The 14119-nt window shown below is 31.1% G+C and overlaps 1 protein-coding gene across 1 annotated transcript in view; it reads right to left on the minus strand.

Moving 5' to 3' along the window:
• Window positions 1–9556: 9556 nt before the first annotated feature.
• LOC113373243 (meiotic recombination protein SPO11-like) overlaps window positions 9557–14119 on the minus strand; it is a 71409-nt gene continuing 66846 nt past the window's right edge. The window contains exons 2-7 of the mRNA XM_026613544.1: window positions 12553–12833; window positions 12348–12491; window positions 12012–12205; window positions 11737–11882; window positions 11525–11662; window positions 9557–10186 (exon numbers count right to left, since the gene is read on the minus strand). Coding sequence (XP_026469329.1) covers window positions 9887–10186; window positions 11525–11662; window positions 11737–11882; window positions 12012–12205; window positions 12348–12491; window positions 12553–12827 — 1197 coding nt within the window. The 5' untranslated portion in view covers window positions 12828–12833 and the 3' untranslated portion in view covers window positions 9557–9886. The remainder of the gene's footprint in view (window positions 10187–11524; window positions 11663–11736; window positions 11883–12011; window positions 12206–12347; window positions 12492–12552; window positions 12834–14119) is intronic.

Raw genomic sequence — 14119 nt, forward strand, 5'->3', positions numbered from 1 at the left:
CCGATTTTGATGATTTTCACAACGTTGATACCTTATGACATAAGGAAAATGCTATTAAAAAATTTCGATCGCACTCAAATAGTTTTCGAGAAAAACGCATTTTTAATATGTTGAAAAGGAGGCGAATGGTTTTTGGCGAATATCTCGGGAACGGTTGGAGCTATCATAAAAATTTTTGCACCTACAAATACATTTTTTAAATGCGCATATTTCATTCATACACATCATGATCCTATGTTGAATATTTTCCGAGATATTGGCGTTGAACTGTTTCAAACATGAAATTTGAAACTGTTTTTTAGGGTATATCTCGCGAACGGTAAGAGGTATTTTAAAAATTGTTATACTGGGTCAAAGATCTTTTGATTTCGAATATTTCATCTGGGAACATCAATGTCCTATGATGTTTCGTTCAAAAGTATAGCGCTTAAAGATTTCACGAGTAAAAATGCCCAAAAAATGGACGAAAATTAGTTAGTTTTTTTAATTTTTCACACACTTCCCGGGCACGTAGAAGCTTCAATTAGACGTCAGGTGAATTGTCTTGTGGGCTAGAATAACGTGAAAAAACTGCATTTTAATATTCTCAACGGTTGCCGAATAAATAAGAAAAAACTGAATTTATAGCATGATGCTAGGGTCACGTTTTTTTTTCCGATTTTGGATGAAATTTTTTGTTTCCGATTTTGATGATTTTCACAACGTTGATACCTTATGACATAAGGAAATGCTATTAAAAAATTTCGATCGCACTTCAAATAGTTTTCGAGAAAAACGCATTTTTAATATGTGAAAAGGAGGCGAATGGTTTTTAGCGAATATCTCGGGAACGGTTGGAGCTATCATAAAAATTTTTGCACCTACAAATACATATTTTAAATGCGCATATTTCATTCATACACATCATGATCCTATGTTGAATATTTTCCGAGATATTGGCGTTGAACTGTTTCAAACATGAAAATTTGAAACTGTTTTTTAGGGTATATCTCGCGAACGGTAAGAGGTATTTTAAAATTGTTATACTGGGTCAAAGATCTTTTGATTTCGAATATTTCATCTGGGAACATCAATGTCCTATGATGTTTCGTTCAAAAGTTATAGGCGCTTAAAGATTTCACGAGTAAAAATGCCCAAAAAATGGACGAAAATTAGTTAGTTTTTTTAATTTTTCACACACTTCCCGGGCACGTAGAAGCTTCAATTAGACGTCAGGTGAATTGTCTTGTGGGCTAGAATAACGTGAAAAAAACTGCATTTTAATATTCTCAACGGTTGCCGAATAAATAAGAAAAACTGAATTTATAGCATGATGCTAGGGTCACGTTTTTTTTTCCGATTTTGGATGAAAATTTTTTGTTTCCGATTTTGATGATTTTCACAACGTTGATACCTTATGACATAAGGAAAATGCTATTAAAAAATTTCGATCGCACTTCAAATAGTTTTCGAGAAAAACGCATTTTTAATATGTGAAAAGGAGGCGAATGGTTTTTAGCGAATATCTCGGGAACGGTTGGAGCTATCATAAAAATTTTTGCACCTACAAATACATATTTTAAATGCGCATATTTCATTCATACACATCATGATCCTATGTTGAATATTTTCCGAGATATTGGCGTTGAACTGTTTCAAACATGAAATTTGAAACTGTTTTTAGGGTATATCTCGCGAACGGTAAGAGGTATTTTAAAAATTGTTATACTGGGTCAAAGATCTTTTGATTTCGAATATTTCATCTGGGAACATCAATGTCCTATGATGTTTCGTTCAAAAGTTATAGGCGCTTAAAGATTTCACGAGTAAAAATGCCCAAAAAATGGACGAAAAATTAGTTAGTTTTTTTAATTTTTCACACACTTCCCGGGCACGTAGAAGCTTCAATTAGACGTCAGGTGATTGTCTTGTGGGCTAGAATAACGTGAAAAAAACTGCATTTTAATATTCTCAACGGTTGCCGAATAAATAAGAAAAAACTGAATTTATAGCATGATGCTAGGGTCACGTTTTTTTTCCGATTTTGGATGAAAATTTTTTGTTTCCGATTTTGATGATTTTCACAACGTTGATACCTTATGACATAAGGAAAATGCTATTAAAAAATTTCGATCGCACTTCAAATAGTTTTCGAGAAAAACGCATTTTTAATATGTGAAAAGGAGGCGAATGGTTTTTAGCGAATATCTCGGGAACGGTTGGAGCTATCATAAAAATTTTTGCACCTACAAATACATATTTTAAATGCGCATATTTCATTCATACACATCATGATCCTATGTTGAATATTTTCCGAGATATTGGCGTTGAACTGTTTCAAACATGAAAATTTGAAACTGTTTTTAGGGTATATCTCGCGAACGGTAAGAGGTATTTTAAAAATTGTTATAATGGGTCAAAGATCTTTTGATTTCGAATATTTCATCTGGGAACATCAATGTCCTATGATGTTTCGTTCAAAAGTTATAGGCGCTTAAAAATTTCACGAGTAAAAATGCCCAAAAAATGGACGAAAAATTAGTTAGTTTTTTTAATTTTTCACACACTTCCCGGGCACGTAGAAGCTTCAATTAGACGTCAGGTGAATTGTCTTGTGGGCTAGAATAACGTGAAAAAAACTGCATTTTAATATTCTCAACAATTGCCGAATAAATAAGAAAAAACTGAATTTATAGCATGATGCTAGGGTCACGTTTTTTTTCCGATTTTGGATGAAAATTTTTTGTTTCCGATTTTGATGATTTTCACAACGTTGATACCTTATGACATAAGGAAAATGCTATTAAAAAATTTCGATCGCACTTCAAATAGTTTTCGAGAAAAACGCATTTTTAATATGTGAAAAGGAGGCGAATGGTTTTTAGCGAATATCTCGGGAACGGTTGGAGCTATCATAAAAATTTTTGCACCTACAAATACATATTTTAAATGCGCATATTTCATTCATACACATCATGATCCTATGTTGAATATTTTCCGAGATATTGGCGTTGAACTGTTTCAAACATGAAAATTTGAAACTGTTTTTAGGGTATATCTCGCGAACGGTAAGAGGTATTTTAAAAATTGTTATAATGGGTCAAAGATCTTTTGATTTCGAATATTTCATCTGGGAACATCAATGTCCTATGATGTTTCGTTCAAAAGTTATAGGCGCTTAAAGATTTCACGAGTAAAAATGCCCAAAAAATGGACGAAAAATTAGTTAGTTTTTTTAATTTTTCACACACTTCCCGGGCACGTAGAAGCTTCAATTAGACGTCAGGTGAATTGTCTTGTGGGCTAGAATAACGTGAGAAAAACTGCATTTTAATATTCTCAACGGTTGCCGAATAAATAAGAAAAAACTGAATTTATAGCATGATGCTAGGGTCACGTTTTTTTTCCGATTTTGGATGAAAATTTTTGTTTCCGATTTTGATGATTTTCACAACGTTGATACCTTATGACATAAGGAAAATGCTATTAAAAATTTCGATCGCACTTCAAATAGTTTTCGAGAAAAACGCATTTTTTTATGTGAAAAGGAGGCGAATGGTTTTTAGCGAATATCTCGGGAACGGTTGGAGCTATCATAAAAATTTTTGCACCTACAAATACATATTTTAAATGCGCATATTTCATTCATACACATCATGATCCTATGTTGAATATTTTCCGAGATATTGGCGTTGAACTGTTTCAAACATGAAAATTTGAAACTGTTTTTAGGGTATATCTCGCGAATGGTAAGAGGTATTTTAAAAATTGTTATACTGGGTCAAAGATCTTTTGATTTCGAATATTTCATCTGGGAACATCAATGTCCTATGATGTTTCGTTCAAAAGTTATAGGCGCTTAAAGATTTCACGAGTAAAAATGCCCAAAAAATGGACGAAAAATTAGTTAGTTTTTTTAATTTTTCACACACTTCCCGGGCACGTAGAAGCTTCAATTAGACGTCAGGTGAATTGTCTTGTGGGCTAGAATAACGTGAAAAAAACTGCATTTTAATATTCTCAACAATTGCCGAATAAATAAGAAAAAACTGAATTTATAGCATGATGCTAGGGTCACGTTTTTTTTCCGATTTTGGATGAAAATTTTTTGTTTCCGATTTTGATGATTTTCACAACGTTGATACCTTATGACATAAGGAAAATGCTATTAAAAAATTTCGATCGCACTTCAAATAGTTTTCGAGAAAAACGCATTTTTAATATGTGAAAAGGAGGCGAATGGTTTTTGGCGAATATCTGGGGAACGGTTGGAGCTATCATAAAAATTTTTGCACCTACAAATACATATTTTAAATGCGCATATTTCATTCATACACATCATGATCCTATGTTGAATATTTTTCGAGATATTGGTGTTGAACTGTTTCAAACATGATAATTTGAAACTGTTTTTAGGGTATATCTCGCGAACGGTAAGAGGTATTTTAAAAATTGTTATACTGGGTCAAAGATCTTTTGATTTCGAATATTTCATCTGGGAACATCAATGTCCTATGATGTTTCGTTCAAAAGTTATAGGCGCTTAAAGATTTCACGAGTAAAAATGCCCAAAAAATGGACGAAAAATTAGTTAGTTTTTTTAATTTTTCACACACTTCCCGGGCACGTAGAAGCTTCAATTAGACGTCAGGTGAATTGTCTTGTGGGCTAGAATAACGTGAAAAAAACTGCATTTTAATATTCTCAACGGTTGCCGAATAAATAAGAAAAAACTTAATTTATAGCATGATGCTAGGGTCACGTTTTTTTTCCGATTTTGGATGAAAATTTTTTGTTTCCGATTTTGATGATTTTCACAACGTTGATACCTTATGACATAAGGAAAATGCTATTAAAAAATTTCGATCGCACTTCAAATAGTTTTCGAGAAAAACGCATTTTTAATATGTGAAAAGGAGGCGAATGGTTTTTAGCGAATATCTCGGGAACGGTTGGAGCTATCATAAAAATTTTTGCACCTACAAATACATATTTTAAATGCGCATATTTCATTCATACACATCATGATCCTATGTTGAATATTTTCCGAGATATTGGCGTTGAACTGTTTCAAACATGAAAATTTGAAACTGTTTTTAGGGTATATCTCGCGAACGGTAAGAGGTATTTTAAAAATTGTTATACTGGGTCAAAGATCTTTTGATTTCGAATATTTCATCTGGGAACATCAATGTCCTATGATGTTTCGTTCAAAAGTTATAGGCGCTTAAAGATTTCACGAGTAAAAATGCCCAAAAAATGGACGAAAAATTAGTTAGTTTTTTTAATTTTTCACACACTTCCCGGGCACGTAGAAGCTTCAATTAGACGTCAGGTGAATTGTCTTGTGGGCTAGAATAACGTGAAAAAAACTGCATTTTAATATTCTCAACGGTTGCCGAATAAATAAGAAAAAACTTAATTTATAGCATGATGCTAGGGTCACGTTTTTTTTCCGATTTTGGATGAAAATTTTTTGTTTCCGATTTTGATGATTTTCACAACGTTGATACCTTATGACATAAGGAAAATGCTATTAAAAAATTTCGATCGCACTTCAAATAGTTTTCGAGAAAAACGCATTTTTAATATGTGAAAAGGAGGCGAATGGTTTTTAGCGAATATCTCGGGAACGGTTGGAGCTATCATAAAAATTTTTGCACCTACAAATACATATTTTAAATGCGCATATTTCATTCATACACATCATGATCCTATGTTGAATATTTTCCGAGATATTGGCGTTGAACTGTTTCAAACATGAAAATTTGAAACTGTTTTTAGGGTATATCTCGCGAACGGTAAGAGGTATTTTAAAAATTGTTATACTGGGTCAAAGATCTTTTGATTTCGAATATTTCATCTGGGAACATCAATGTCCTATGATGTTTCGTTCAAAAGTTATAGGCGCTTAAAGATTTCACGAGTAAAAATGCCCAAAAAATGGACGAAAAATTAGTTAGTTTTTTTAATTTTTCACACACTTCCCGGGCACGTAGAAGCTTCAATTAGACGTCAGGTGAATTGTCTTATGGGCTAGAATAACGTGAAAAAAACTGCATTTTAATATTCTGAACGGTTGCCGAATAAATAAGAAACTAGTTGGTTTGGTATTTAGCCTTGAGGCAAGTTACATGAACTTCCCGATATGTGTAAATAATTGACTTAATCAAAAAAAAGTGTAAATAATATACTTCATCAATCCTACTTTAAAAAACGATAATAATTTTAGTAAAGTTTGACGAATTTTTAAAATTAAACTACTTGTCGTAATGCCGTAATATTACAGTAAGTTCTATAAGACCATGATGTATATCGCCAAAAAAAAGTTCCATGAAAATCGGCTTAAATTTTTTTTTTCAACAGTTCATTACAAGAAAACGGCTCGGTAGATTTTCACCTAAAATTAATCAGTACCATTCCCAACTAATATCTTTCGAACAGTTCTTGATTTTTTAAAATCGGTTCGGTAGGATGAGCTTATGGACAAAAAGTTTAACACTTTTTTTAAATTGCAAAGAAACGGCTTGGCAGATCGTCGCACAATACTGACAAACGATAGTCCTCACCGAAATACATCAAATGGCTTTTAAATTTCTGAAATCGGTTCAGGCGCTTTTGAGAAAACGTCGATCAAAAGTCTAATTTTGACAAATGTCAAAAAAACTATACCAATTTTTGCAAACTTTGACGAATTTTTAAAGCTAAACGAGTTGTCGTAGGGCCGTAATATTTTAGTATGACCTAGAAAACTATGGTATCTACCGTCAAAAAAAAAAATCATAAAAATCGTCGAATTTTTTTTTTTAAACGTTATTACAAGAAAACGGCTCGGCCGATCTTTACCAAAAACTAATCAGCACGATTCCCAACCAATATCTATCGAATGGTTTTTGAATTTTCAGAATCGATTTAGAATTGCGGGCTAAAACGTCGGCGAAAATTTTTTCACTTTTCTGCAATTTACAACGAAACGGCCCGGCCGATCGCCGCACAAAACTCAGAGACGATAGTCCTCATCGAGATACATCGAATGGCTTTTAAATTTTTAAAATCGGTCCAGTCATTTTTGAGAAAACATCGATTTACGGCAAAAAATCTGTTCACATACACACACACACACACATACACACACACACACATACTTTTTCTAAATTTGGTCTCATTCGATTCAGAATGGCTTGAAACGTCGAGAAAACATAAAATTAGCGAATCGGATTTTTTGATGAAAACATAAACTTCTCCTTCGGGAAGTTAATAATAATATAATTTCTATTTATGTTAATAGTAATAGATTTATGGGACGATTCTGCCGTAAACAGACCAATGTAATATATTATAGCTATAAAAATAGTACTAAGTAATGTCAAAAGTATTTGTTGTGCGATCAGGCACACCAAATGCAACTTCACCCACATGTTATTGCCAAATCTCAAAAACCTAGTTATGATTTGTGCATATTTTGGTTAGGTTTCTATTTAAAACGCCTAACTGCGCAGTAAGTAACGTTTGATAGTTTTTAGTACAACTCTATATGAAAACTGCAACATAAAATAGCATTGTTATAACATTGGTCTATTTTACGACAAAATCGGCCCCTTGTTTTAAAATAATCAAATATAAATTAAAATAATGGTATATTCATCGTTGGTAATATTTGTATATTCTTATGAATATTTATAACAAAGCTTATTAATATATTATCATTATGACTTATTATAATATATTTTTAATTAAATTTTACATTAAATACGAGTCCAACTCCGTATATAAAGAAGAAGTATTGTTTATAATCGAGTGCTCCTCTAAAATCTCCAAACTTTATTTCTAATAATAATATAAGTTCATGTTTCAGAATGTAGAGTCTAGTTTCTTCAGTTTATTAACATGTGAAACAAAACGACTCACATATCAAAAACCCTTAAGACTTTATGATGACAACGGAATTCGTCACCGGGCGGCGGCTCGAAAAGCCCTAATTAGAATTAGTAACCAACTGTATAAGGTCGGAAAAGGCTACGGGAAGAAGTTTAATATCAGACGAAGAAGCAAGAAAAATAATATCAGGGTAAACTCAATAGACAATAAGTGCTTCTCTAATAAGTGTGTATTTGCGCCACAAGTTGATTTTTTACAAACCCTCTCAAATATTCTGATTCAAAATCGGCTGCACCAATTAAAAAAAATTTATTCGATGAAACTCGATATAAACTCTATTATTTTTCCAAAACGATCGGTAGAGGCGTTTCGTTACAATTAGCAAAAAAGTGCAAAATTTTCATCAAAACAGACATCCTACTGATTTTGAAAAATTTTAAACTGTACTTTCAATTAACTTTCGTTAAAGCTCCACTTGATTGTTTTAATGAAACTATGTATTATGTTCATAACCTTCATAACCTTCATAAATATCCTAAAATATTATATTCTAACAAAACTGATTAAATTAGAAAAGTTTATTAATTAGGTCCTTGTTTAGAATAATAAATCGCTTTGTCAATACATCGTGTAGGAATATTTCGTTCTGTATTTTATACTGATCACCGTTGGCGTCCAATAAATAAAACACATTTTTAAAATACGAAGAAGAGATGATTTAAATAAATTTAATGAAAGTATTAAAAATATAGATATTATGAGTTTATTTGATTGGATTTTAGTAGAAGTTGAACCTTTATTTTCTAAATAAAGTTGAAATGTGGTTGAAAATTTGGAAAGTCGCTATCGCTACTATAAATATTTTATATGTATCCATATGTCTCCATTTTCTTCATCATTTTCAATCAATAAAATCAAATGCATAAGCCTTGATTTTCTCTACAAGCATTTTAAATTACTATTTTACTAACATTCTAGTATTTCATTACATAACACGAAAATATATATAAACTGTTTCATACATTTGTAGTGCTACGTATATGATAAGTACTATTGTAATTAATAAAAGTTTTTTTTTTATTTTGGATTATTTTATTTACATTTTAAATTTACATTTTAAATTACATTTATATCTTCTTTCTAGGAGACATATGCGTTTTACTAAACTATTTTTTCATAGCAATTTTTTTCAAGGAATTTGTGACTATTTGATTATTATGTCCTCCAATCTGCGGTTACGATCAGGCGATCCGATTAATAATTGATTTATGATTTCAGGCCAGTCGAAAACCCAAAAGATCATCATCTATAGAGATTGTGTCCAGAAAAAATTCTATTATAGACTTAACAGCTACTTCTGATAACAATGGCGGTGAGAATATATGAAATAATTAATTTTATTCTAGCTTGATGATTAAATCTTAATCCTTACACTTAGAAGTCACGGTGAAAAACAAAAAACGCAAGATTATTCTGAATCTGTAATTAATGAGGCTGTATCTGACAATTTGACGAATATTAAAAACAATTTAATTTCTTCGATGGAACAAACTATCAATAACACTTTGCTATTCACGCCTTGTCAATTAGTATCGTCTACGCCCATGTTGGAAACGAGGAATGAAGAAGAATTTCAGAAAAAAAGTCGAAACAAAAGTCGTTAGTTTTTTTTATCTTTACGCATTTTATAAGTTTGTATTTTATATTAGTTTTAACTATTCTATTTTGATATGTTTTTTAAAGAGTTGTTTTTTAACTCCTTGAAATTTCGTAAAGTTTTATGTATTTTAATAAATAAAATTGTTGTGCTTTTGAACATATGGGTAAATATATATTATTTACAATAAATGAATGAATATATATTATTAACAATAAAATATCAAATGAAATGCAATTAACTCTTTCAACTCATATGCTGCCGTACTGGCGGCAAAATACTTCACATTGTGACAATTTACGAGTGAAAAGGGCCAAGAAAGAAAAAACAAGGGTGTATATAGTTTTGATAAATGCAATAGTTTCGTGTCATTCATATGAAATCGCTATGAAATATTTTACTGGGTAAATAGACATCCGTCAAATAAGAATTGGACAAACAATCGACACCTTCAATTTCCGCTTTACAGTTAGTAGATACCATAATGTCGATTTGTTTCAGCAATTCGGGATTATTTTGAATATAATATCGTGATCTCAGAGTTCGTAACTTCGATAGGTCGTCCACAGTAATTGGTAACATAGGAACCGCCAGGGTTTCGACATCCGAAGGTTGTACGCCCAGCCAGCGGATAGAGGGAACGGCTAGATAGTCGGATTGATGCGACATAGCCTGCAATATGGATGCGAGAAATAGATTGAAATATATGAATTTTTTAATAGAAATATAATTTATTTGTAATTTGTGTTTGTATTCCCAGCAGAAAAAGAGTTTCTTGAAAGTGAGTATTTATTTACGACGTTTCGGAACTAATTAGGGTCCATCAGCAGACATTGTGTCAAAAATTAAATTCCAATATTTATAATTAGCAATATGAAAAAAAAAATAATCTATTGTGTTACCAAATTCAATTATCTTTAAACTCTGGAGTAGGGAAGAGATTCCAAAAAAGAAGTTTGTCATCTCCAGAAAATTCGGTTTGTTAATTTTATGTTCTCTCACAATCAGCGTTTCAAGTCATTTTGAATCGTTTGAATCAAAAGTTGGAGTACTTGTATGCGCGAGTGAGCCAGATTCTAGCCTTTAATCGACGTTAACAAAAACGTTTTTTCAAACATTTAAAAACCATTCGATTGATGTAACTGCCTTTAAGGGGTTTCTTCACAATTAACAGAAATGCAAAAATGTTTGCTAGTTTATAGCCGAAAATCTTGATATTAAAAACTTAAAAATTGTTTGATAAAGATTGACCGAGCCGTTTCTTCGTAATTATATATTAAGTTTTTGCGTATGAGAGTTTTTAATTATTCCAAAATATTCTAAGTCATACGTAAAGGGGTTAGGTACGAAAATTCATTAAGATTCATGTTTTTGCGCTATAATGAATATAATTATAAATTTCAGATGTTATAAATTTGTTCAGAATATATCAATTCAAAATCAAATTGATCAGTTTTTATTGAAAGCGTAAACTTTATTTTCGAAACAAATATTTGGAACATTTTATCTAAATTATTAAATTTTCATTTTCATTGATTATGCATAAGCAAAATGCTGCGTACACATAGTTTCATTAAATTTTGTTTCAATTTTATAATCCATTTCCTTCATTTTTTTATTTCGTACTAAATTGTTCCATTATAATATCTATAAACGTACTTCTTGAAAGAAAGCCAGATGACGGAACGTAACTCTAGTTTAAAATCATCCTAAATAAATGAATACATTCAAAAAACTATCATTTTTTATAAGTATTAAAGAAAAGAAACTGTAATGATCCCATATCAGTCAATAATCTTAGATAATTAAACATCCAACTGTGCCATAATTTTTTTATAAATTATAAATTATAAATATTCCGGATTCATTTATACTGTCATCTTAGTAAATAGTGCGGATTTGCGGAATATGATACGAAACAAAAGTTAATCAAATGGCGTTCATGTTAAATAACATAGTAGATGCAAGGACATGAAAAATAATAAATATAAATAATTAAATGAGACTCACCAATGATCCGAATCTATATGTGCACATTATCTCGATGCCATGTGGATCCGCATCTACCAAGGCATAAATTGGAATCTGCAAATCTTTGCAGAGACGTTTGACCATCACTCTGGTACTTACGTCAGGAAAACCTTTACCCTAAAAGCAAAATACGTATTGCATTCAACTGCTAAAATTAATAAATGCATTTATTAATAGATTAGATTTTTTACCGTTATCAAAATACAAGGTCCCAATTTACGAGGAGCTTCATCGTTCAAAAGTTTTTGGAAAGTTGCATCCTTTTCGATAACTAAGACAAACTTGGCTGAGGATTTTATGAATTGTATGCCAAAGACGTTCTGCGGAAGCATAATTCCTGAAATAAAAATGTTTAATTAGAATGTTTACTAATTATGGAAAAACAATCTAGTAATTAACTAGTTATGAGCAGCAGTGAAGCTGATTATAATTTGCTAATTGTTAGAATTTCTGTTACAATATTTACCGCCGACGTTAGAGCATATCAGTTCCTTTCCGTCAGACGTGGTAATGGTCAAATCCCCTGCAATTAATCCTTTAGAGGTCGCATTAACTCCTAGAGACCAACTGGGAGCATCAAGAATACTGCAAATATCGCGAATTGCACTGTCCACAACTTTTTGATTTTGAAACAATGGCACGTTTTGGTAATACATCTCTCTGAGAACAAATTTATGAATATACCTGTATATATTATTCTAATATATAAAAATCATAATGTATTTTATGTCTAACTTAAATTAACAGCTCTATCAGTTGAATCATATTTCAATTAATTAAATAAAAATCAACTTTAACTTACCTCTTTGTGCACGTCCCTCCACTTTGTAACATTCTATAAATTTTAGACAAAATATAGACAATCACAGTAAATTTACGTTCACTGCGAGCCACGCCGAAACAAACTTGACCAATTTGTGCTTCTGGTACAGGTTTCATATTAACTCTGCAAGAATAACGCACAAATACATATTTAATGCATACTTAATTTAATTTCAATAACTTACATATCATTTTCGTAATTGCAATTGTTCCAATTAGTGACACGTAGTTTTAAAACTGGTGATTTGTCATTAGACAAGTCTTCAATAATTTTTAAAGTAACATCCTCAATGCGTCGAATTAGCTCATCTTTATCAGGAGGCACAGGATTTGTCTCAAATTCAAGAGCCTTATCTTTTTTATTATTTATTTTATTGGAAAGTTCGATGAAGTCCTCGTGTAAAAGGTTTCCTTCAAAAATCGCGTCCTCAAAGTGTGAAGACGTGGTAGGAAAATCCATTTCTATCTAAAATTTTAAAATAAGAAAAATATGGTCAGTTAAAAATGCATTGAGAATAAGATAAAATAGAATAAAAAAATTCTTGGAAGGAAAGTTACCACAAAACCTTATTATAGAAGCGTTATTATAGAAGTATTAAATAATTTTACTATATTGAGGTGGTATAAATTTCCATCACTGATCAAAGAACATGATTGCATAGGACCAATTTATGATAACTAAAAATAATGAGTACTATGTAATTAACAAATTTGATTTAGAATTAGCAACATTAAAATAAGAGTTTTTTATTATTCGAAAGAAAAGCATTAAGTTTATGTGACAAAAACTGTGTTTTACTGCTTCAACGATTTTTAAACTTTATATATCCAAAATATTTTTGAAAAATATTATTTCTAGTGTACGAGACAAGTAAGTATGATGAACAGATTATTTTTTCGAATTAATTCATTGATTGCCATGACACTTAATGAATCTCAAAACTACAACATACAATAACTATAAGTAATTATCAGAAGAGCAAAATTGCAGTCAGATTGCTGAGATAAATTTCATTATATTGTGCAATTTGCCAAGGGATTTGATGAAAAACCCACATCCTGTAACCGAAATCGATAAAATCTGAAGACAAACGATATTTCCGAAGAAATAAAATTTAATATCCTACCATAACGGTCTCTAAATAAATTTAATCGACCCCAAAATCATGGAAGTCGCAACCGCACTTGCGAGTGCAGATTACAATCTGCTCTAAAGATTTACAATAACTGTATCGGTTACATCGTACAATGAGCGCACTATTTCTAATTCGCCCGGATCATTCTCACACTCTCGGAGTCATACTGTGAATTCCATATATTTAATAATATACCGGCACTGGCACTTGAAAAATATCAATTTTGTAATGTACCTACTTCAAGATTGAAGACCTATTGTACTTGTTAATAGACGGTTACACAATTATATTTATGCAGTTTAATTGCTACTCAGTAATGCAGTGATACAAGAAAGTTGAGATTTCATAGATTTTTACTACAACTATAAATATACTATAAATTTGTCGTCTACTACAAGTTCGTATGAAGAATAGTTTTATTTAATTGCTCGAAAATACAAATACACATTAGTGATTACTATAAAATACGCACAACAGGTCAATGCTTAATAATTCATATTTTATATAATAGAAATAAACGTAAATATGTTCAACAAAAAAATCAGATTAACATTCCATTTCCATCCATCACGCGATGAAAATTCGTGTGAAAAAATGTATATTTCGCCTATATTAC

Source organism: Ctenocephalides felis, unplaced genomic scaffold (genome assembly GCF_003426905.1).
Source record: "Ctenocephalides felis isolate EL2017-DRISC unplaced genomic scaffold, ASM342690v1 CF-g0.4_SCAFFOLD_01604, whole genome shotgun sequence".
Lineage (NCBI taxonomy): Eukaryota > Metazoa > Arthropoda > Insecta > Siphonaptera > Pulicidae > Ctenocephalides > Ctenocephalides felis.